This window comes from Ammospiza nelsoni, chromosome 7 (assembly GCF_027579445.1).
Source record: "Ammospiza nelsoni isolate bAmmNel1 chromosome 7, bAmmNel1.pri, whole genome shotgun sequence".
Classification (NCBI taxonomy): domain Eukaryota; kingdom Metazoa; phylum Chordata; class Aves; order Passeriformes; family Passerellidae; genus Ammospiza; species Ammospiza nelsoni.
In genome coordinates this window covers 14,453,910-14,478,401 of record NC_080639.1, presented here as the reverse complement: position 1 = coordinate 14,478,401, position 24,492 = coordinate 14,453,910, and the positions used below count along the sequence as shown (strand labels likewise).

Genomic DNA, 24,492 nt, shown 5'->3' with positions numbered 1-24,492 from the left:
TTGCAACTATTCTTCATCTTGGTGGTTCACCCCAGGCACGCTGGACTGGAACTATGAGAGATGCTATTCACTGCACAGAAATGCACCAGTCCTTGTGCTTGCGGTCCAGACTGCCTGCTGCTGAACGCAGCACCGCAGAATGGATTTGCACCAGGTCAGAATCTGACCGCGCACCTCCCTGCAGTCCTCCTCTCGGTTTATTGTGCACATATCCATTTTCCTTGTAATATCTGCGCACTTTTTTGGCAGCATTTGGTTCTCACCTCCCCCCCTTCATTGCAGGGGTTAGTTAGCGGCAGTCAGTGAGGATGAGCGGGGCCCAGGGACCGAAGAGAACGCCGGGGGGAGGCAAGGAACAGAGCTGAGAGCCGGAGGCGTTGGGAGGGAGGCGAGGGGGGAGCCCGAAGCTCCGCACAACACGTGGAGCAGGGGCTGCTGGTGCATCCCTCTGCAGTAGCTGGGGACTGCCTGCCCTGAACTGCCTCCGCTTCCAGCGCTGCCCCTGCTCTCAGGAGAACAAAGCTGCCCCTGCTGCCGGTCAGTGCCTCCGGAGACTCCTCCGAACTTTGCTCAGGGCTGATGAGCATTTCAAAGCTATTTCACGCCTGCGTGAAAGTTCTTTAAAACAGTTCCCAAACCCAGCTGTCTGCAGCTGTGCCCACGTCAGGGGAGCGGTCTGAACGCTACGCCTCGGGCAGCCGCGCACCCGCTCCCAGCTGCCGCTTCAGCCCGCTCGGCCGCGCCCCGCCGCCCCGGCCCGGAGCGGCTATGCGCGCAGCTGGCGACGCTCACCCCGCCGGCAGGCAGCACCTCACTCTCGGCTGCACAGCGGGCGGCGGCACCCGCGACCGGCGGGGCGCGGGGGTGACGGGGAAGCCGCGGCAGCCGCGTCCGGCCGGTGCCCGCGGGCAGCACATCGGACAGCGGCCGCCGCCCCGCCCGGCCCGGCCCGCCACGAGCGCGCGTGCGCGGGGCCGCGCGGCCGGGGGCGGGCGCGGAAGGTGCGCGCGCGCCGCCGCCCGCCCGCGCTGGCGCTGAGGTGTCGAGGCGGTGCCGGTGTGTCCCTCACGGCAGCGGCAGGAGCCGCACGGGCGGTGCCGCTGCGGGGACCCTCCCGCCCCCGCGCTGAGGTGCCGCTGTGTCCGCGGCGGCGGCGGCAGCGGCAGGAGCCGCACGGGCGGTGCTGCTGCGGGGACCCGCCCGCGCCGCTCCGCCCGCGTCCCCCGGGCACAGCCCGCCGGCCGTGAGGGCTGTGCCGCGCTGCCCCCCCGCCCCGGGGCGCTATGAGCCATGAAGCCGCCCGGCAGCAACTCCCTGCGGCAGCCTGGCTGCGGCGGCCGCCGCCGCCCCGCGCTCCTGCCGCTCCTCGGCCGCCTCGTCTCGCTGCTCCTGCTCCTCCATGGCTCCTGTGTCCCCCGGGCTCGCGCGGCTGCAGCCGCCGGTGGGTATGGCGGGGTGCGGTGCGGGTGCCTGAGGTGTCCCCCGCGATGAACTCCGGCAACATCAATTTCCCTTCAACCATTCCTTCCTCCCTTCCCTCTCCCAGCTTTGTGTACGTGTCTGTGTCGGCGTGTGTAACCCGGGGCTCAGTTAAGGTTTCCTTGCTTGCTTTCACAAAAGAGAGGGACGTGCGGTGCCGGTGCTGCAGTGTGTTGGGTAGGGATGCTGCCCGTGAGGGATGCGACACAAAAAGCTCCGGTGGGCTTTGGATGTGTCACGGTGCGTGTGGACGGCGATCTGCTAATTTGTCTGCTTGGGGTCGGGTTTTCGGGTGTGCTTTGTTGTTTATTTGCGCTTGGTTGCATATAGGTGACATGTGGAATGCTCTGAATGCAGTCTGTTTGTGCATCATGTTATTATTGTTAGTACATTGCCCTTACCTTGTAATATTGTTGTGTTGTTAAATCGCGTTGATTGACTGTGTTGAAATTTTAATGGAGAAAGATACAGGATTTCTTTTCAAAAGCTGCTACTGACGAAGAGGGCTCTTGTCAAAGTTAAAAGAAGTAGAAATCAATTCCCTTTACATAATAGGAAGTTTAGCATTCAGTGCACATGGACTCTGAATTCAGTGTATGTTAGCAACACTGGGAGTATTCTTAGCTTTTTGTAGATTTTTTTTTGTGAAAGAATTTAGGTATGCAAGAGGATGTAGGGGATAACTATATATCCATTAAGTTGAGGATTTTTTCCTCCTGAAGGTTGAGAGGTATTAAAATATTTATAATCTATGCATATGAAAATGTAGATTAATGCAATTAAATAAATAATGTTCTTTCTGAAACCATTTTATATGTAAAAAAATGAATCAAATCTAGCTCAGTGAGTAAGCTATCTTTTTGTTTGCTTGAGTAATTAGTAAAATGTTAGAAAACTGCAAGCAAATATGTAGCTTTTTCATGGAAATAAACACATTCTGCCATGGAATTTATGGCTGGCATCTCTTTATTCCCCAGGCCTGCACTGGAATGAAACAGCAAGCGGTATAGAGGAAGTACTGGCAGATGAAGAGAGTACATTTCAACAGAGTAACAGCAGTAACAGTAAAAATAACAGCTACAGCAATGCAATCCAGAAGGAAATCACACTGCCTTCAAGACTAATCTATTACATCAACAGAGACTCTGAGACCCCTTACCATATCCTGGATACCAGGGCAAGGCACCAGCAGAAACATGACAAGGTAGGGTAAAAAGAGGCTCATCTGCAGAATTTTCAAAACAGTGATATGTGATGTGAAACTGTGTTTGTTTTGATCTTTATATATTCAAGACTTAATGGTGGTCCCTACCACATTTTTTAGGAATTAAAGGAGTACATGTAATTAAACAAGAATGTAATTTCCCTTGTGTTAACTTAAAGATAATTATTTTGAATTCCAGAATGGTTCAGAACCTGAACTGTAGATAAAACAAATGAGAATTATGTGAGGTTGACTTGACTAATCAGTATAGATTCTGATGTCTTCACTTTTGGTACACTACCATCAACAAAATGTTTCTTCCAAAATAGCTCTAGACTGCAGAAGTACCTGCATAGGGAGCTTCTTTGGAATCCTGAACTTGCAGCATGAATTACTTAGCTTTGAGTGTGCCATGCACTACCTAATAAATGCAGCGTTCATTTCCTGCCACTGCATGGCCAGTGAAGACCACTGTAAATGTTACCATTTTTTGTCAAACAGTACCTGCATTCCTCATATTTTATGGCAAGATCCAGTATTACATTTTGTATGGATGCACCTAGTAAGTTTTTTGGGGTTTTTTTCCTCCTGAAATTATATAGAGTTGAACGAACTTTGGTTTTGGGAATAACTTTGTAAAGAAATAAACCTGTCTAAACAATATCACTTAGTACCCTATAAATTAATTTCATCCCATTTTTATAAATCTTTATTAAAAAAAATTATTTCTTCCTACAGGGTAAAAGGTAAAGTGAAGGTAAAGATGGTTTGAATATAAAGAGGTAGGGAAGAGACAACAAAACAAGTCAGTGTGTATGATATTACTGGAAGACTTAACTATAATGGAGTTCCTACCTATTGAATAGCATTTCTCTTGAAATTTTAGACAGTGAATTTAATACATGTTATATGTCCTTATGCTGATATTGATTATGTGCCATTTCAGATGTGGAGTTAATAAGAAGGCACTGAATAATCTTTGAGAAAAAAAGGTTGAGGTACCTGTATAATTTTTATTTTTTAACAGGAAGAATATGCTTCCTAGCTTATTGAACATGGATACTGGTGTGTGCCTTTGGATGCATCTCAATACATGAATGTGTTATGGTTGGCACAGAAAAGCTTTTTGTTGGAAACTGGAGCTACTTAAGAGAACACTACATTCACAACTAATATTCTTTGAAGTGACTCCACTCTTTTAAATACACTTAAAACACTAAGGTCTTGCTGTTCCCCTCTTGGGAAGAAAGGGATTTAAAAGTGCTTGCAGACTTGCTTTTGGGAATAATGCTTCTTCCACGTTGCTGTATGTTGGTTTGAAATCCATTGGGGACAATGTGCACCAATTCTCTGTGCTTACCCAGCACTGCCCACCAGAACATTGCTGTTCTTCCTCTGCCCTACCTTGTACCTACACATTGGAGTAAATCTCTGCAGAAATCAGTGCTGACAGAACTGGTATTGATTTCCTTGGGCATGCTTGCTGCTGACTGTTGTGTAAAGTGGATCTTCTTTCTACTCACTGTGTCCCTTTTAAGCACAGGGAATGCTAATGCTGCAGTTTTTCCCACAGAAGGGCTCCTCAGTCCTGGGCCTTCATGGAGAGTGCCATTATGTTGACTTCATTCTTCTGGCATGAAATTTCGATTGTTTTATATTTACTGTTTATATTTAATTGAAGAAAAGAGTGGATTATGTCTGGCTGGATTTTTCTATGTCTTGCTTCTGGTCATTGTACCTGATGCCTTCACCCCAACTTGCATCTTGTGCATTTCCTTGGTATTATATTATTTTCTTCTGTTTAAGATTTGCTATGATCTTTTCTGTAGAGCAATAATCAGGGCAGGGGGAAGTCTGGAAGTTGTAAAAAGAAAACCCAAACAACAACCCATAAACAAAACAATGCAATTGATTGTGAAAGATATCCAGGGGTTGGCTTTGACTTGGGGGGGGATTCTTTTCAATACTGGCTTTTATCCTTCCCAAAATTAAAAAATATATATGGTAATAAAGATATATCATGAGGTATATAAGATATATATGGTAATATAAACGTATATGTGGTAATATAAAGGTATATAAGATATATATGGTAATAAATCCTACCTGTGGGATTTTGATGTCTCTTATTGGTAATTAAGAGAAGTAGTTAGGTAAACAACTATTAAATAACAAAATATAGTTAGGTAAAGAAAGACATCTGCACATTAGGATTTTTTTAATAATGTGAAAAAAGTTAAGACAGCCTTTTATATGTATAGAGTGGAAAATTTTGAGGAAAAAATGTTTTTGTTGTTTTTTTGTTGTTCTTGGGTCTATACATTTTAACCTCTATTTTCTTGTCAACCTTAATATGCCATTTATAGAGATATGATGTGGAAACAGTGCCTAACTATTGATAATATTCAGTAGACTCCTTTCTGTGGAACTTCTGTACAGTGGTCAGAATAATATGGCCTGTGTGTGGGATTAGGCCTGAATGCCTCAGAAATGCTGAGTCACTATAAGGAGAGGGTGAGACTAGAAGAAATGATGTGCATATGGAAAGAAAGAGATTGGAGAAGTTGGGGAAATATAATTATATAAAATTGTTTAAAATATTCTTTAAAAATCATGTCCCAAAAGTAAGGGTCTGCGATGTTCGTTCTTCATGAAATGTTGGTAGAAATTAAACACTGCAAACAGTGTAGCAGAGAACAAAACCCCCATAAATAATAAGTTACTTTCTTAGTACTGATTTTCTGTATCCCCTTTTGGTGAAATGTCATCATATTGAGGAGATGTTTGTCATCAAGACCCTCTTGCATTCCTCCTTCCTGGAAAAAGCTTCTTATCACTGCTGAAAGAAAGAAAGAAATGTTCACCATAGTTTTGACAAAGTGAACTATCTCCAAGGGGGCAGAGTTCTAGTATATACTTTATTTTAGCTTTGTGCTTTTAAAAAAGCAGATTTTAAATAATTGATGCTTGAAAACTCTGAATTCTGTGTACCTGTTTCCTCATAGTCAAATTAAGGCTAGCTGGTTTTGAGTTCTTCTGAAGTTATTTTTAGTGCAAAATGCTCAAAAATGAACATCTATTTATAAAAACACACTGAAGAAGCTCACAGGAATCCATAAAATTGATGAAGAGGTCTGAGTCACCTGTGGTCTTTTTAAGCTTCTGCAGGTGGAGGTAGGATTTTGAAGGAACTGTTAATCTCTTTATTGAACTGGATGACTGCTTTGGTTCATTTTCATAGGCTACATACACAAGATTTTAGGAGCTAGCAGGAAGACTGCACGGGGCACAGCTTGTCACAAAAAGCTAGGAGCAAGTCCTTACAGTGGCCAGCAGAAGGAAAAATCCTGCAATGCAAGGTGTTTGAAGATAATAGGATTGCTGGAGAAACAGAGCCCAGGGCAATCTTAGTAAATTTTCAGTGGAAAATAACTCAAACTGGATTCATATGGAGGCTGACTGTATCTGCTGGAGAGTTTCTGAATCAGAAGTTTTCAGGAGCTGTAAAGAAGCCTTCTCTTCATGCATAATTATAAGCTGTTAATGTGATTTTTGGGAAGGAGAGAGGTGTTAGGAAAGCTGTTTTGCAGATCCTAAAGAGGAAAAAATAAGGAAGAGTACTTTTGGCTATGACGATGTTTCCCCCTTCCCTAAAAACGTTTGATTTGTTTTAAGCTATTTTTCATGGGGTGGAACTCCAGGTGTTTCTGATCAGGTCAGGTGTTTGTCATTTACATAAAGAACATACTCCTGCCAGGTGGATGCAATAATTTTTGCTATGTTGCCTTGCTTTAAAGGTTGAGATACAGTGCTGTCTCAGTCCTCTATGTAATTTCAGCATATGAAACTTGAGCTGGAAAACATCCTTTAGATGAAGGAAAACAACTCTTTTCTATTTAAAAGGAAGCAGTATTGGAAAAAAAGCAGGTTTTTTTTTTTTGTGTTTTTTTGTTGTTGTTGAAGAATCTTTGTGGTATTTCAGCTGGCTTTGTCTTTTCTTTCTTTTTCCCTGATCTTTCTGTGGTGCAGCTTCAGTTTGCACTACTTGTAAATGGAAGATTGTGTGTACTTTTTATTTTTTTCTATTCTATATTGAATTTATATTAATGCAAAAGGCTTATCTTGACTCTGTGTCTTCAGTAGTTACTAACAGGAGGATTGAAATTGGTCTTCCTGCCTTTTGTTTCTCCAAGCAGATTTTCCTTATGCCAACTTCAACTAGATTTAGATCTTTCTGTGTTTCTTAGCTGAAATGCAGGTCATGTTATTTCTACAGCTTCTTAAATCCTTTTTTTTAAAATGTATTTCTGGATTCTTTCAGGAGCTTCACACAATAGCCTATGAAAGGTTTAATTTCCTAAGTTTTAGGTGGGACAACACTTGTACTATCTATGCCTTGTTCTGAAATAGAAATAAATGAAGTTTATAGGTTTTCTAGCATTTGTGGGAGGCTGAGTACTGCAGGAAGGTGGCCCAAGAGAGGGATGCACTACTTTGTAGGGCCTTACAAAAAAATCCTCAGGGGGAAGATATGGCTTTGGAGGCCAATGTTACTACAGAAGGGTGTCTAAGTATTGCCATGGTGGCAGAGAAGGGTGAGTTGTGGCCCCTGGGGTTTAGGTACACAACAGCAGGATTGCTTCCAGAGGTCTTTTTTCACATTCCCATAACCTTTCTTTCAAAGAACAGTCTTTAAGGCTTGGGGTTCAAGTGCATCAAAGTAACTCCTCTGTTGTTAAAGTCCAGAGAGGAATCATCAACAAAAGAGGTTTTCTTTTGATGATTTTTCTTCTGTATGTTTAAAACATACAGAAATGGTGTATGTTTTAAACATCAGTTTTTACATGCTGCTGGCACATTTATATATTCTGTTTCAATATGAAATGCTTTATTTCCAGGGAGTAGGGGAAGATTGTTTTGGTGGATGTGCCATACAGTGGAATGTAACCAAATGCTAGAAGAGGGAATGGTTTCTCTGTGGGGTCTGAGGATAGGGTAACAAGCTGAAAGCAGGATTGTAAACTAATATGTACTAAGTCATGTTGACTTGTGACAAAACGAAGGCTATTATTAGAACGGAGGTCTAGAGCAAAAAACTGTTTTGATGGTGTAAAATCCATCTAAATCTGACTTACATTTCTATTTCCATCCATAACGAGAATGATGAAACCTCATGCTCAGCTTCTAAACTTGGAGAGGTAGCTTTTGGCCATTATTTTAGTCAGCAGAATTGTATGAAAAAATGGATTTCTAAAAGCGATGAGCTTGTCCTTTGGAGATTGTATCTGCATGAATATAGCAAAAAATTCATAGCTACCATTAGTCAGTTAAATAAGGCTGCTAATTTTGTTTAAAGACTTGTGATGGAACTTAGTATTTTTGAAGGGATAACACATTATTGCATTGGGCATCATTTTACTGTGAAGAAAGTAAAACTAATGTAGTAGTTTATTTTTGGTGATGATGATTGTAAATTTCCAGAAAGTCTGAAAAAGGCGAATTATCGAGAAAGGATGCCCACATATGATAACGAAAACAATGAAAGGATTCAAATTGTGACGTAGATCAGTAGAACTGAGATTCCTGTTACAGCCATTTTTATATTGAAACATACTGTAACCTAATGACTGGTTTGAAAGAAACTGGAATTCTTTATACCTACAGATTTTTAGCTTGGAAAAAACCCTGAGAGCTACTACTTTGCAACAGCAGCTATACCACTCTTAGAATGTCCCTAGTATGAAGAATCTCTTATTACAATGACTTTACCAGTAATTTGAGCTCCCAGAGCAGGGGGAAAAAAAGGCTTTTTTTTTTCCCCCGTAAAATTTGGGGTTGAGGACAGGAAGAATTTGAGAGACCTTTCTTCATCCCACATTGCTGTACATCAGCAGTAAGTCTTTGCTGAAGAAAAATTTTGTATAATTTTGGAGCTTTGCCATTGGAATAGGCTATAGCTGTCAAAGCAGGAACCTCTGCAGAGGTTTTTAGATGATAAGCAAACACAGACAAAGGAACTTGGTCTCCTCCTTATGTAAATAAAGAATACTTTTGCAGGTGTGAGCATTTGCATGTGCACAAGCTGTACAAGAGGATGATGTTTAATATTCTTCCTGTTAAAAGATATATATTCTTCAAAATACGTGCTGATCAACATTATATTCTTGTTTGAATTTATATTTCTTTGGCAATGAGAAGAACACTGTATTTCAGATTATACTTCAGGTATTTGTATTACACAGTAGTTGATGAGAGAATACAGTGAAATTATAAGGTGGATAACAGAATTGCAGATACTTTTCTGAAATCTTTCCTCCTATCATTATGGCACATGATGGTTGTAATGCTTAAAACACCTGATTATAATTTGCTTTCTATGCCAACTTATTGCAGGAAAATAATGCTTCAGGATTAGATACTTATTCTCATTACCTTCAGCTGCTTTAGGGCTTTTGGGAGTGGTTATCTGTTGTTAAACTGAATTAAGAGAATCTGTATTTGTTGTAGCAGCAGTGTATTGCATTCACCTGAATTCAAAACAGTGCTTTTGCTAAACTGCAGGGATTTAAAATATTTTTGTAACCCATGGTTTCAGCTGAGTTTGGTGAACATGCCCTGCTGCAGGTCATCAAATTAGTGTCAGCTGCTTTGCAGCAATTGCTTTTGTGTACAGGCTGCATCTGCTAGTGAGTCACACTAATAGATAGCAAGTAGTGTTTTTATACACAGAAATGTTTTCAGAAATAGCAATGCTGCTACATGTAATTCTACAAGAGGAAGGGGCTTTATGATATTGCAGACCAATGAATAAAAATTACTTTTAATAATTTGAAATTGCAGAAAGGTAAAGAATACATGGTTCATGGCTTAGAAGCTTGAAGGGTGGTACACAGATATCATTGAACAGTCTTGGTTGGACAACAGGAAAGCTGTAGCAGGTCAGACTAGTCATCCCTCTAGCTGTCACTGAAATCAGCAGCTGATGCCTAGGGAGAGATTTCTCCTGTTCCAGAATTATCTTAATGGAATAGTTCATGCTGTTGTAAATTTTGCAGATATTTAACGTTGAAATGTTGTTTGTGGCATATATATGAGAACACATCTTTTTAGGTAAATGTTACATATGGAGGAGATTCAAAGCAGTAGCTTGTGTATCTCTGAAGTGGAATCCTTATGGCACAAAACTAATTGCAGCCCTTTTCTTGTAACAAATTTTCATGCTTTAAAAAAAAATACATGTGTGTTTTGAAAACATAATAAAGTTTTTGTCATGAACAGGGGCTTGGAAAGCTCCTTGTGATACATTTTCCTTTATGTCATCTGTAAAAAAAAGTGGATTTGGGGTTGAAAGCCTTTCCTACTAGGCATGTATTTAACCTGACATTCCCTTTTTTTTTTTAATGTATATGCCAGCAGAGTCTTTCTGAGCACGCCACCTGTTTGTGCTTATACTTAAACTGTTTTGCTCTGCTGATTCAGAGCAGCTGTAAACTCAGATCTGCCAGGCCAGTGTTAGCAAATTGCTGAACTGGTGAGACAACAATTAAATTTACCAAACAATAGAACAGAGAGAAAGCTTAGTAGTGGTTTGCTTCTATGTGATTTTAGATATCAGCTGGGAATATTATTTTTTAAATTCTTGTTTAGAGTAATTGTATTTTTTAATGAACAAAACCAGGCTTTAGCTAAGATTGTTTAATGGCATTAAAAGGTACTTAAAATATTTGTACATGACTTTTGTTTTTAAAAAAGAAGCTTGACAACAAAGCTCTGTGACCCTATTGAAAGGGAAATTATAATTCTGGCAGCAAAGAATGATAAAGTATTACAGGAAATGTCACAGCTGATTTTAGTCACAATAGCAATTTAAAAAAGTTATATTGAAGAATTTTCTGAAAGATGATTAATAACTTTGCTGAGAAGGAAGATTAAAATCGGTGCTGCTTTGTGTAGTGCAAGAATGGAAGAGAAACATAAAGACCTTCTCCTTTGTGGAGAAATTTCCAAAAGAGAACAGAACTAACCATAAAAGCTAACCTTCATGCTATTTAAGTTGTGCTGTAAACTAGCTAGAACTTGATATATTTTCTGTGACATACCTGAGGGTTAATTGTGGTGTTTAATAAAAAATAGGGGGTTTTTTGTCTTTTAACTAATGGGCTTAGTCATAATATTCCAGCTTTGTGTAATTATTTATACTGTTTCAAATTAGTGTATAAGTGAGCATGATTTTATTAGAATGTTATCAGGAAAGATACTGTGAAATTCAGATGTAATCTCTTCAACCCTGCTAGAACAGCTCTTCACAAAAAGGAATTCTTGGATCATCTCTTATAATTTCCCCATTTTTCTAGAAACAGATAAGCATGTTTTAAATGTCTTTGGCTACAGTTATTACAGTATAGAGAAAAATAAAGAATACAATTTACCTGACAAGAACTAAATATCCTGAAGTTAAACTTAACTCCCTGTGCAAGACAAGCTAATGTTGATCTGTTGTGTGCTGACCAGCATCAGTATTCTTTATACTGATTTAGCTACAGTGCCAAGTACAAAGCCATTAATTGGGAAGGGATTACTTTGAAGGAGTTTTTCATAATATGTAATAGGAACCTTGCCGTGATTTTCATATTTGAAAGTGTGTATTACAAATGCTTTAGTTATTTCAGCCTTTTAAAGGGAATGATTGCAATAACTAAATTAAAAGAACAGTATACTACATTGCTTATGTTACACAGCCATCTGGTTATGGCAAAATATAGACATTTGTGTGAAACTTTTTTTTTTCCTTTCCATTTTGTGAGGGATGAGTGTGTATTTCAGAGTACGCTTTTCAGGTACCATTTGCTTCCTTCTAAAAAGGAAATCCTTTTGAATGAGAATTTGATACAAGGGCAAAAGTTTTCATATGCCCATGAGATTCATCAAAATAAGCATGTTTTCCATAACTTTGTTTTTCACAGTCACGTTTGTTTTGTATCTAAAACTCAGTGAATATTTTGAGAACTGTGTGTTTCTGTTTACAGGCTGTACATCTGGCCCAGGCGAGTTTCCAGATTGAGGCCTTTGGCTCTAAATTCATCCTTGACCTCACACTGAATAAGTAAGTGCATGATTTGAGGTTGCTTTCACTCCTGCTCTTATTATCATCTTGTGGTACAAGGTCAGGGCATGCAACATTCCAAGATCTGTTGAAAAAAGATGCTGTTATCCAAGTTTATTAATACAAAACAGCATTTAACATTTTTATGTAAAATATCAGTAACACTTGCTGACACCCATAAAGTAGATACCCTTAACATTTTATTGTTCATGGTAAAATAAATTGTGATAGATGGAGAAATGCCAGTACTCGTAGTGTTTGTAAAATGTGGATTTTCTTGTGCTTTTTTTAAAACTAATTGATGAATTATCATGAGATGTTTTAGTTGCTCAAGTCAGTGTGCAGAAATACTGTAAATACTTGTATGAATAGCTGATCTTTAGTGATGTGGAAATCATGTATTGTCACTACAGTCATGAAGTTCCTAATGAGATGGGACTCTTAATGGTGTGGCTGTGCTGAAAGGTGCAGCTCAAGTCTGTTTGCTGTAAGACAGACAATTCTACATAATTCTTTGGTCTAGAAGAGCTGACTTATAATACAGGGCAGTGGTGGTTTAGTTGTGTATATCCCACATGCTTTTATATCACCCCTGAAGGTGTGGAACTATGGTTTTCTAAAAATTGTAATGACCTTTTTATATGGATGTTGAAAGTTTAAGAATAAAGTAGAAGTATAAAATTCATACTAAAAATTGGACAGGTAAAATGTAATGCTCAAAAGTGCATTTGCCCCTTCTATGTCCCTTGAGACTGAGCATGCTTAAAAAAGGAGAAACAAATTTACAGAAACAATTGCATATTGATTTTAAAAAGCATTCTTATGTTCTTGAGGTTCATATGAGGTCTTTTTTTGGTCTTAAACTGTCATATAAGGGAAGTTTTGTTAGGGATAAAGACACAAACTTAGTAAATCTAATAGCTTTTAAAAGCAGCAAGCTACTGCTTTAGAAAATTTGCAGAACTTATATTTGTGTATTTGGCTTCTTGGCTTCTTGGCTGCTAATTATCAGATATTTTGCTGTAAAGGTGAGCTGGAAACATTTTCCTTCATCCATGTATAATTTTGGAGTTAGGTTGCTCTTGCATTTTTTTCTTTCAAAATGTTATGTGAGGTCTTGAGTGTCTGGCAAAAGATGAATTATGGAAATGTCACACAATTGAAGGACAAAAAAAGCTTGAAGATAACTGGATGTTCTCTAGGCTCTGGAAAAATTATAGTGTAATTGCAAGACTGTTGTTTTATGAGGGTTGGACCGGTGCATAGTAATTCCAATGGATAATCATGACATACTAGTGCAGGGAACCAATATTTAGTGCCCTCTAAGCTACAGGGAATTCCTCCTCTTGGTGTGCTTTCACTGCTCCTGTCTGCGCATCAAGCCAGCAGAGAGTGTGAGCACTCATTCCCAAGATGGCAGTGTGTGTGGGGTATGGCTGGGAACACAGACAGTGACAAAGAAAAACCATTGCCTTTACTGGCACCATGTAAACATGCTGACAGCACTTAGGAGAAGAAAACAGGCTCATAAGGTTCTTCCACAGCTGATGAGAATTGAAAGTTTGCTGGTGAAAGGTACTCTAGCCCTCTTCTGATTCAGGGGCAGGGCAGCATTCACTGACACAAACGTTAACACAGGCTTTAGGTTCATTCAGTATTGGTGCCGAGGCTTGAGGTCTCTTACGTGGTCACTGTCTTAGGCCTTAGGCTTTCCAGATACAGATCTCCCTATAGCTGTTGACTGACTCTCCAGTTTCCTTGCAGATCACACCTATGCAGAATAGAGAGCAATGTCACAAAGGGGGTGTTACAAGTAGGACTTATCATAGGACAGACAGCAGTGATCAGGTGCAGGGCTGTGCCAAGCAAGCTGTCTTGCAGCTTACACTAGTGACTCCTTTTTAGGCCACCTCCTCTCTGTTTTCCATAGGCTATGTCCTGATTCACCTTTCCTACCCTTGGCACATTCCCTGAATGTTCCATAAAAATGATTGCACATATCCACAAGTCTGGGCAGACATCCTGAGTTAAGTTTGTTCCTTCCCAGGAGACAAATTATGTTGTTTACCACTTCTTATCTGTTCTAAATTTCTGGCTGAACCTCTTCAAGACCGAGCTTGAGTGGCTTCTTCCATGGCCTGGTGGTCAGTGGCCTAACAGGGACAATAATGAAGACCAGAACTCTTATCTCCTGTTCATTAGGATTTGGGTTTTGTTGTATTTCCTGTCTGAGTCTCCTGGTGGATGGCTATTATCCAAGTAAAATCACAAGCCCATTGACATTCCCCATATCCTGGCAATGTTACCCCTTCTCCAGTCCTGCTGTTTGTCCTTGCTTATTTTTAACAACAAATGGTGCATAAGTAAGCTACAGATTTTTTCTAATTGTGGCTGCTTTCTCAGCAATCAAAAAATGAAGTGCCTATCACTTCAAAAAGAGAGAGGGAATGAATTTGCTGTGCACCTTAGCTGAAGAAGTTCTGCTCTTGTGATATCAGGAATGTTCTTACTGCCTGTATATAAGGCACAGGGTGTTCGGATGCCTTACTGATATCCCTACTGCTTACCTCTTTATGCATTAGTTTTTCTCCTAGCTTCTTTAGTGGTTTTTGTCTCATAAACATTTGACTCTTTAGCTGGTTCTGCTCCAGAAAATGACTTCAAAAACCTGTGCTAGCTTCTGACTGGACCTAATACTTTAAAACTGTAAGTCCTAAAACTTGTAACATAAATTGTAAATACCCATAGACAATGATTTGAAAAAGACCCATTCCTGTGTTTCAGTTATTTTTATGTGTTCAGCAAAAAGCAGCATTTTGCTGCTGTCTTGGGTTGTAGTTGGCACAGTGCTAGTGTCTAGTCAGAAGCAAAGGCAGAACAATTGGGAATACACTTGTATATTATGAATATGTATTTGCATCAGTTGTCTAAGGTGAGTTAGTGCCACCTACACTGTATGTGTTCTGTGCATTTTAGTTTTGTTCCTGTGTGGTTTTTTTGAATGTTCTACAAGTAATTAAAGCTAAAATTGAGGATGGTTGTTGCATGCAAACAGTTTCTCGTTTTTGGTTTTCTATACCACTGTTGAAAACTTTGTGATTTCCTACCTTCTATGTTGCAGATGCTCTTTTTTCACAGCAAATACTATAACTTGGCAATTAAGTGAAGAAAATTGGATATTCAATTTCATTAATTTGTAATGGGTTAATAATGTTTTTAGTTAATACTCTTAGTATGAAAATGGAAGATTGTAAGGTATTTGTAGTGTGGTGATTGTAATGTGGTGGTGGGGTAACAATCCCACTGGAAAAGTTAGACTTACAATTCCACTAAGATTGTCTGCCCAAACTCAATAAACCTCCTATGCAATGAGTAGCATGTAGCATTGTCATAAAACAGAATTTATATAAAGAACCTTTGTTCACTTATTTCAGTAAGTTCACTTTTGTCCTCAAATGGCAATGTTGGAACATTGTATTTGGGTAATCAATGATCAATGATCTGACCAGTTTCTTATTTTATATTGCTGCATTATTTACCTTGCAAACAAATGTTTGCAAGGTGCTAGAAAATTAGTTTTTAATGATCTCATTTCCAGCAACATGTAAAAAGGCTTTTAACTTGCTGTTTTTCTGCTCAAAGAGTTGAGTTTGTGCAGATAACTTATAAAGCCCTATTTTATGGTAGCAGGCTTTATGTTCTGGTGTAGTACTAAAACACATTAAAGAGTAGCACTACCAAAAGCAGTGAATTAGAAATGTCTACTTGCTGCTTTTTTAGTGAGGAGGGAAGTTGGCTGTATTTTCTGTCAGTTTAGAGCCATGGTCTAGTTCCAGCACAGGGGGCTGAGGCTGTACTGGAACCTTCACCCAGTGGGACTGTGGGGGCTGAGACACACCCAAGAATAGGAAATTAGTTAATTGATATGGACAGAAGCAGAAGGGAAACCCAAAGACAAAAATTTCTCTCCCTTCCTATGGATGACTTGCCTCAAAATTTAGGATTCTTGGGGAAGGGGAGGAAAAAGAAATCACCAAAATCAGTCTGTATTTTTTAGCTTTTCCTTCTTTTCTCTATAGAGGTCCATCTTTCCAGGAGACCGTTTCCGGGAAAATGGATTTCTTTTCCGTGAAGTTATCATAGAAAAAATATTTGGCATCTTTGACATGAACTGAAAAAACACATCCCCACTGCATTTGACCACATGACTTAACAATTTGAGATATTAAAATATGACTGTGGTGGAAAGTTAGTTTCTTTTGTGAAGTGCAGCCAGTGTAAGAGAAAAGTTTATCTAATTGTTTAAACCTTATAATTGGTGTTTATTCTTTGTGGTGTATGTTTCTGTAGGACTGAATTAATTGGAGAATGGTCCCAGAGGAGGTTACAATGTTAGCATAATTTAAAAAACAGGAGGGCAATAACTGAATTATTTGAGAAACTACTTGATTCTTGGGGTTTTTTTATAATTCTTTTTTAAAATAAAATTTAATTCTTTTTAAAATGAAAATGGGAAAGCTAGTCACAGTTTTTCAGAAGGAAACTTTGAGTATTTATGACATTCCTTAAATAAACAATGGAAATTTAATAAATTCACCTAAAAACTGTGAGTTCAACAAAGTTTGTGAATATAATTGAAACTGTTAATATAAACAAGGCTGTAGATGGGCATTGCATTAGATGATCATGCCTTGATTGTTTTAAAACAATACTGCAGCAAGGTCTCTTTGTTTTTTTTTTGTTTTTCCCGTCTTTATGTGCTACTAAACTCTATCTGTCAAATGGACAAAAACATCTGATGGGTGTTCTGCTAAATAATTCAACTAAACTAGGTTGCTCAGACACTGGTACTGAACTTGAAACATTTCAGAATAGTTAATAAAGTATTGCCTGGTAGTAGGTTAGTATAAAGGTAATTTAAGAAGTATGCAAGAACAGTAATTCTTGCTGAACTCTGATTTTCTGCAGGCTGTCTGCTAGGTTGCTGGAAGGGAATTTGCTCACTTGTATATGATACCTTTTGGTAATTTCATAGCCTTTTCCAACCCAAATCAATTCTCTTCATCAGGATAGTTAGATGCCAGCTGAGGTAAGCCACTTTTACTCTGCAGCTCTCCTGCTAATGAAAACATCAGCAGTGAAATACATGCCAGGGAAGTGGATGTGAGTTCTTCAGAAAGCATCTGCTGCTTGCTTTAACAGCTGGTCTGTGCCTTCAAAGGCAGCAGCTACAGGGAATGGCAGATCCCTTTGCTGCTTATCTTGCATTTCTCGGTGTAGCTCAGATAGAAGAGTCAGGGAGCAAGACAGCTCAATAAGAACAATTATCTGAGATAAACAAGGGCAGGAAGGAACTGTAGAAAAGGACACAGCAGACAAGTTATTTTGTCATGAGTTCATTCAGTATGTTGCAACTTTGTGTGTTCATTGCACAGGATCATACTAATGTGTCACTACCTAAACAGACTTTGTCTGATGTGATCATGACTGACACTCATTTCAGTTAAAGCTTGCACTGTTTCTGGTGCTTGTCATACTGGAAGTAAAATTTGCTGTGCTGGATGCATTTCTGCCCTAAGCAAGATGTGAATGGCTCAAAATGGATCAAAGGTGGCAAAACACAGTCCAGTGTAGATGAGATGCAAATGTATTTCATAAAACTCAGATTTGTCTTTCAGAGGTAAATTTAGGCATTCTGTAAGTGACAATGAAGGAAGAAGAGTTATTTTGTGCTGTGGACACCCCTACTTTATGCATGAGTTTTGTGCCTCATTCCTCAGGCAATTGTTCTTCTACATGAGCTCTTAATCAATGTATTCTAGGCCTTTCTTTTTGATGCCACTTACATAAAGGGCCCCATCACACCTCCTGGTGAAATTACAGTGATCTTCTGTGTATGTCTTTTGTGTAGGAAAAAATGTTTGAAAGTTATTTTGGTTAAGCATTCTATTTTTTTTTCCTTTAATACTTTGTCTTTTGTCAGATTTGTCAGCGTTAATAACAGGTAAAAGTTTCGTAGGGGAAATTTAAAGTAGCAGTTCTATGTATATTTTTACATCTGTTGTTATTCCCAGAGTTTTAGCAAAATGTAGAACAAATTTCCTTACCCTTCCTGTGTTTCTCAATGTTTGCAAGCAAGATGTTCTTTTGGATGTTTTGCTAGTGTAGGCAGATAGTTGAAATGAGACAAAGTGATACAAGGTACCTGACAAAAATCTGGTGCTTGCCAAGGGAGAGGTATACAGTTTAAGGATCAGCTGACTGTTATTTTATAATGCAATGTTCAAAATTCTTGCTGTCCTGAGGGAAATGTTAAGAGAAAAAAGCCCTTGCATGACCTTGGTGGTTGTGTGGCAAGCTTAAAAACATAATAATGACCAGAAACTAGAGATAAACTCTCCAGTCCAGCCTTGCATGAGAAACAATTTTGTGAAATCAAAAGTCTTATAAAAGATTTTCCGCTCCACCTTCTAGGTGATGGATACTGTGTTACATTTGCCAAAAGGGTACTTCACAAATTGAAGTCGAGTTTTGTTCATAGAATGGCATTTGGGAAGTATTTCATAAACAGTGGCCTTAATTTTCTGTGGAGGGCATTTGTTCAGCATGGAGAATTTCACTGATGTGCCTTGTGTCCTGCAGATGCCAAAGGTCCATCTTGGAGCTGGCTGGCACCAGCTCTGTTGGACATGGGGGAAGCTCCCAGCAGCTTCTCAGAGAGCCACTCCCACAGCTCCCCCACTACCAAAACCTTGCCACACAGACCCCATACATGTGGGAAAGGCAGAGATGAGAAAAGTGTGGAAACTGTCTACTGGGAAACTGTCTGCATCCCTGCTTTGTTCTTGTAGTATTTGTGTATATACATACAGGAGTTTTCCATCATAAGTACTCCATGTTAGATATCCTATCATGTGGGACATGGTATTAGGGCAAAACCCAACTGGGAATTCTTTGGCAGTTGGAACTAATGAGAGGCTAAAGAATGGAAAAGGTTGGCAGATGAGGAACCAACTAAGTTACAAAAGAAGCTCAACCAAAATCCAAGAAAAGAATACTAAACTCTGGAAAGGTGCTGCAAAAGGTAGACTAAAGTTTTGAGCAGCTCTTATGTCACACAAAATAAGATAAATCTGAGAGAAATGCTGTAATTAAACTGTAGTTAGTTGGGAGTCAGTACCCAAAGGGGATACCACTTACTGCAAGTCCTACGAGATGCAAAAAGCACTAGCTAGCATAGAAAGAAGTTCTGAGATCAGTCATATAAGAGTCATACTAAAAGAGAGCAAAAAAAGAAGGTGTGAAACTGTGAGCTTGATTTGGCAACAGGTAGATAAGTGCCGATCCAGGAATTTGAAGAAACCAAATGGTCTTCATGAATTAAAGCAGAAATGTCTGTAAAAATTGGAATCTGGTCAGGGCCCTATCATGTTAACACAGTTCCTGTGTTTAATAATTCTCAGTAATTTTTTTAATACTTGTATTCTAATTACAGTTTTCAATTTTCTTGCTTATGTCAGTTACCTGTAGCCTTGTCTGTACCATCCCCTACTGGGAACAGTAGTCTTCATGCTTCATAACAAGTAAGAAAAATACAAAAAGTAAAAGGACATTATCAACACTCTAATTGCTTTATATATGTATGCCTTTTTACAAGTTTCAATCTTGCCATGTTGAAGAAATAAATATTTGCATTGTAGTCAAGTACTTAAACTATTTATACAGCATTTGTATTTTCTGCAGAAAGCTTATAGCTTACTATGACACAAAGTTAAAATTATTTCATGCAACTGAATTTATTTTTAAATATGCACTTTAAAAAAAAATAATTTTAATAATGCCTTCACAGTGATGTTTAAGGGAAATCATTAGACTTCAGTAATTATTCACGGCTATTAGCCTCGGTTTTGCAGGCCCAGAGTGTGCTGTGTCAGTTTCATGAGGAAGAGCTTCTGAGAGAACCATGGTAACTGACTTCTGCAGGATGCTCTCTAATGAGTGTAATGCCTGATAAATATGGCATGAAGAATTGATTTGAGGAGCCAGGAGTCCCAGAGTTAAAGTGTTATCAGGATTGCTAATAGCCTAATCTGAGTTTGAGATACCCATTACCATAGGTTGTTTTTAGTCATGAATTCCCATCAGAGCTATTTTGCCACACCAGACTTCCATAATGGTGTTTTTTATTTGTAGCAATGATATTTTTGTTTTGATATATGTACCAGTATCAGACCTTTTAATGATTTTTTAAATTCTTTTTTTTAGTTGCAAGTGTACATTAGAGACTTCAAAAATGCTAAGTATTCTGGATCACATTAAGTAAAATGCTTATCTTGCATATTTGGTGGGACAGTCAATGTCTTTAATTGCTTTGCTCTCCCTGGGCATTATGCTGCAACCCTGATTGTAGCAGGGTGAGATGTGAATGGGGCACTGAGGTTATTACAGGACATGTGCAGGCTGGCTAAGCTGAGTTTAAATAAAGCAACAAAACTGTAAATTACACATTATGGAAAATTAGTATGCTTCTGAAATTTTCTTGCCAGAGTTAGAAAGGAAATAAGGATGAGAAAGGTGTCTGAAAATTAAAAGTGAAAGTAAGAAAAAGGGTATTATGGAGTGTGTTTTGGGTTCTGCATTGTGTGTTTTCTTTTAAGGAACATTATTGCTTTTGGAAAAAAACTGAGTATTTGCAGCTTGTGAAAGTGATTATACACTCCTGTCTTCATAAGAATGGTGTATTTACTTGTTCAGCCTTACATACATTCTATTTACTCTTTAAGATAGAATGGAAAAGCTATTTGAAAATTGTCATGAACTGAAATACATATACTGTCAGCAAGGAAAGTTCCAAAGCCAAGGGGTATTTTTTGCATATTTAGAAGGTTGGTAATCTAATTGTAAAGCTAAAATACAGGGGATTAGATTGCAGAAGGAAATTCCCCCTTCTATACCACACTCTCACTTCCAGTGTACCTTCAAACCATTTACCAAATATAAACTGCTTAAATTATTTTTTTTTTAACTAATGTACAAACAAAATAAAAATGCTTTGAAAATGGTAACAAAACCCCTCAAACCTACCCATAGCAATAGAAAGAGTACTCAGATTTTTCTCATCTCATCTTTATTTATCCTTTCTTTGACAGTGATTTGTTATCTTCCAATTATGTGGAGATCCACTATGAAGATGGAAAACCAAAATTTTCAAAGGTATTGTGTTCCTAAATTGTCATTCCAAGGGAACAATGCCAATAAAATGTTAAAAAAAAAGAGGGAGAAAAAATGTTTTGCAAGACTTATAAACTTCAGAAGTGTTTTTCCACACATAGAAGGTAACGTGATCTCATAGTGTACGGATATCTCAGTGATCCAAGAGGAATTGTACAAAAAAGAAAAGCTGTGTTTTGGGATGAGGAGTAGGCATTTGTAGGTGTAGTAGTGAAGATGATCCATTACTGCCAGGACAATTACATAATGTAAAATACAGCAGGTGGAGGGGTTGAAGTCACCACCAGATTAGTCTTCATTAACTATTTATGTGTCCTTAGCACAAAGTGCAAGGAGAAAAAATAATGGTAATGTAAGACATTTAAACAAACCTTAAAGTGTTCTGGTGACTTTTGTTTGCAAGGATTGTACAGTCATGAAACAGAAAATGAAAGATTTAACTGAAACCTTAACCTCTGGAGTTATTACAAAATCAGCATATTGCTAGACATCTAATTAATTTTGTTTGTCAGACTGGCTCCCAAATTGAATTCAGTGCCATAGGCTATTGATCCAAAGCCAGATTGAAGTTCTGCAAGGTAGTTCAGCCCTTAGGGAACCAGACCAGTCTTTTTGTTTGTTTGTAGTAACAAAATGAGGACTGGAAGGTTCCTAGGAAGGTTATAAACTACATTTGCAGGCAATTACTTTCTTTGTATTTGGTAGAAATGCCAAAATATTTTTGCAAGCTTATTATGTATGAATGATATCTGTATTTAGAGTAGAGGGAAGCAAGCATTCTGGTTGTGTTCAGTCTTCAGAAAGTCCAGACTGTGTTGTCCAAGTATTAGGTGTCTGGTTTATTATTTTGCCCTTTCTGTAGAGAATCTCAAAATTATAAATGGCTGATTAGGGCAGAATTAAACAACTCCATTGCAGTGTAATTACTGAGATATGCTTTTGTGTTCTTCCATGAAGAGGAAAAGCAGTTTCATGTTACGTACAAAGGAAGATGTTCCATTAAGACTCAGTATTGTGCAGAATAGGCCAAAATGCTAAATGATGCAAGAAAACAATTCCCTCTGGCATTTAGACTAGCTCAGGCAATTGTCAGCTGCAGCACTAGCATTGAGCACTGCGGTTGCTGAATCATGAATCTCACTGGAAAATTATATTAGAACTTCAGACTCAGCAAATGGGCTACCTTTGCATGCTGCAGTAACTTGATCCAAACTTCATAGGGGATGTTTTCTGAATTGCTGCATTTGGAAGTGATAATAGACCTCCTGAGGTCATGTTAATGTGTAAAAGGCTTCATTAGAGATAATAAAAAGATCCCAGAACCCCACACAATTTGTGTAGGAGGTCAAATAAGGACTGTGTTCTGGTCCTTTGCAGTATCTTGTAATACTTTTTATGCCCAGGTAAAAGGTTGTTTTGTTTCCTGATGTGGATCTAGAGAAGTGAGATCTCAATGAAAGGTACTGTATTTTCATGAAAGAGGTAGTTAATGACAAAGATGACTGAAGAACAAACAACAATTTCTTTACTCAGGTGATCATCTTTAAAGAAAAGAAATCAAATTTAGAGGTTAAAAAGCATGTTTTATGTATTCTCAATGATGGAAGAGTAAACACAGAATGAGTACTTTCTGTAAAGTACTTTGATTTAATTATATCCAATAACCTGTAAGGAATTTAAATCAGAATCTGAATAACTCATTAATTAAGATGCACAATGGAAGTAATGCTGTCATAGACCAAGAGCATTTACATGTTTTGTACTGTCTTGCATTATAATCATTACATAAAGAATGGTTTTAATATGCATGTTGGAGTTCAGATGATATGACACAAGAATTAAAAGTATTTTTATGATGAATAGTAGGTTTTTCAAGCAATGGCTGAGAGACAACTACACTTCAGGGTTTTTAATAAAAAGTTTTGAGAATACTTTTTAATTTATTGAGCTTACTGCTGATAGATGGTAAAGACAAGTAAATAAACGAGGTTAATGTGTGTTGTTACTGTGAGATTTTTTTGGCATTGGTTTTATGCAACACACATTAAATCAGGATAATTTTGTATGTGTGTTTGTTTGTTTTTAAAAATTATTAGGGGGGAGAGCATTGTTACTACCATGGAAATATCAGAGGTGTGAAGGATTCCAAAGTTGCTCTTTCAACTTGTAATGGACTTCAGTAAGTGCATGTTCTCATTTTTTAAACAAGGCTATAACTAATTATTCTTTAATATTGTCTCTTAATATAGAAGGAACTGAAGCACTACAGGCTCAAAGATTTTTTTAATGTTTTTAAATTTTTCTTATTACCATTGGAATTCGTGTTTTGATGCTGTCTCATGAAACCTTTGAATACAATAAGTGCAGGTAAATATTTCTCCCGATGACTCATTATGGTAAAGGATAAAAAATAATTATATTTCAGCAGTTTGCATGCTCAGTATTCATATATGATTCTATCATAGAAAAATCGATCTTTTTGTTAGATTGTACAAGGAAAAAATGCAAGATATTAGCATTAGTTCCTGCTAAGTTCAGCTCAGCTGTTGATAATATTTTGCATGCTCAGGGTGTGTCGTAGGACTTCCTTTTTCCAAGGTCAAGTCTTTACCCCTTTTGGTATTTTATTATTGCATTGCCACTACATTTACTGTTAGTCCATTAAAAAGTGCCAAATATCTTAATAATCCTCCAGTCTTGGCTTTAGCTACAGGTGGTAGTAATGAACATATATTTAATATTGATCAGTTTTTCAGCCCTATGTTTGATTTTGCCTAATCAAAATTCATATAATGGAGTCAAACTGATTGCCTTGTAATCCTAAATATCACTTCTTTTTCTCCATGTTCTAGTGGCATGTTTGAAGACAGTACTTATTTATACTTGATAGAACCAATGGATCTGACCCACACTGCAGTAAGTTTATTTTTGTCTAATTTATTTGGTTCGGGAGAGTGCTCAAGGAATACCAAATAAAAGTGTTAAAATAAATCAATAAGTTATATGTTTCATGCATTCATATGGAAATTAAAAATATTTTAACACACTTGATTTGAATTTGTTTAAGGTGGCAATTATGTAATTATTATTTACCTACAATTTTTTCTGCTTTTCTTTAATCCTTTGTTTCCTACTTGCTGTTGATCATTTAGATGCTGTGAACAGACAAGTAAAACTGTTTCCCATAGCACATGATTATGGACTGTCAAAAAGTGTTTATCAATTTGCTCTAGTACTTGAAGTAAAGTGTTTATAAATTCATTAAAAGGATCTCTAAAACTCATTTGTACATTCCTCTCTAAATATCTGCATCGGATTGCTCTTGGCCTGCCATGAGTCCACAAAAAGCATACTTAAATAGATAATTGCATCTGGGTATCTTAAACTTTGTATGTCTTAAGTCAGTGATCATTGTGTAGCTTAAATGATTGTGATCCAGCATATTCAAATATAAGATTATGCTGGATCAGCATAT

At 38.2% G+C, this 24,492-nt stretch overlaps 1 protein-coding gene across 5 annotated transcripts in view; it reads left to right on the top strand.

Annotated features, from left to right (window-relative positions):
- The first annotated feature begins 1,082 nt into the window (after positions 1-1,082).
- The window catches only part of ADAM23 (ADAM metallopeptidase domain 23), a 66,288-nt gene continuing 42,878 nt past the window's right edge, over positions 1,083-24,492 (top strand). For all 5 annotated transcript variants that reach the window (XM_059475751.1, XM_059475754.1, XM_059475752.1 and 2 more), the window contains exons 1-6: positions 1,083-1,441; positions 2,457-2,683; positions 11,710-11,786; positions 20,936-20,999; positions 23,114-23,196; positions 23,870-23,933. In XM_059475751.1, the coding sequence (XP_059331734.1) occupies positions 1,291-1,441; positions 2,457-2,683; positions 11,710-11,786; positions 20,936-20,999; positions 23,114-23,196; positions 23,870-23,933 (666 nt within the window). In that variant the 5' untranslated portion in view covers positions 1,083-1,290. The remainder of the gene's footprint in view (positions 1,442-2,456; positions 2,684-11,709; positions 11,787-20,935; positions 21,000-23,113; positions 23,197-23,869; positions 23,934-24,492) is intronic.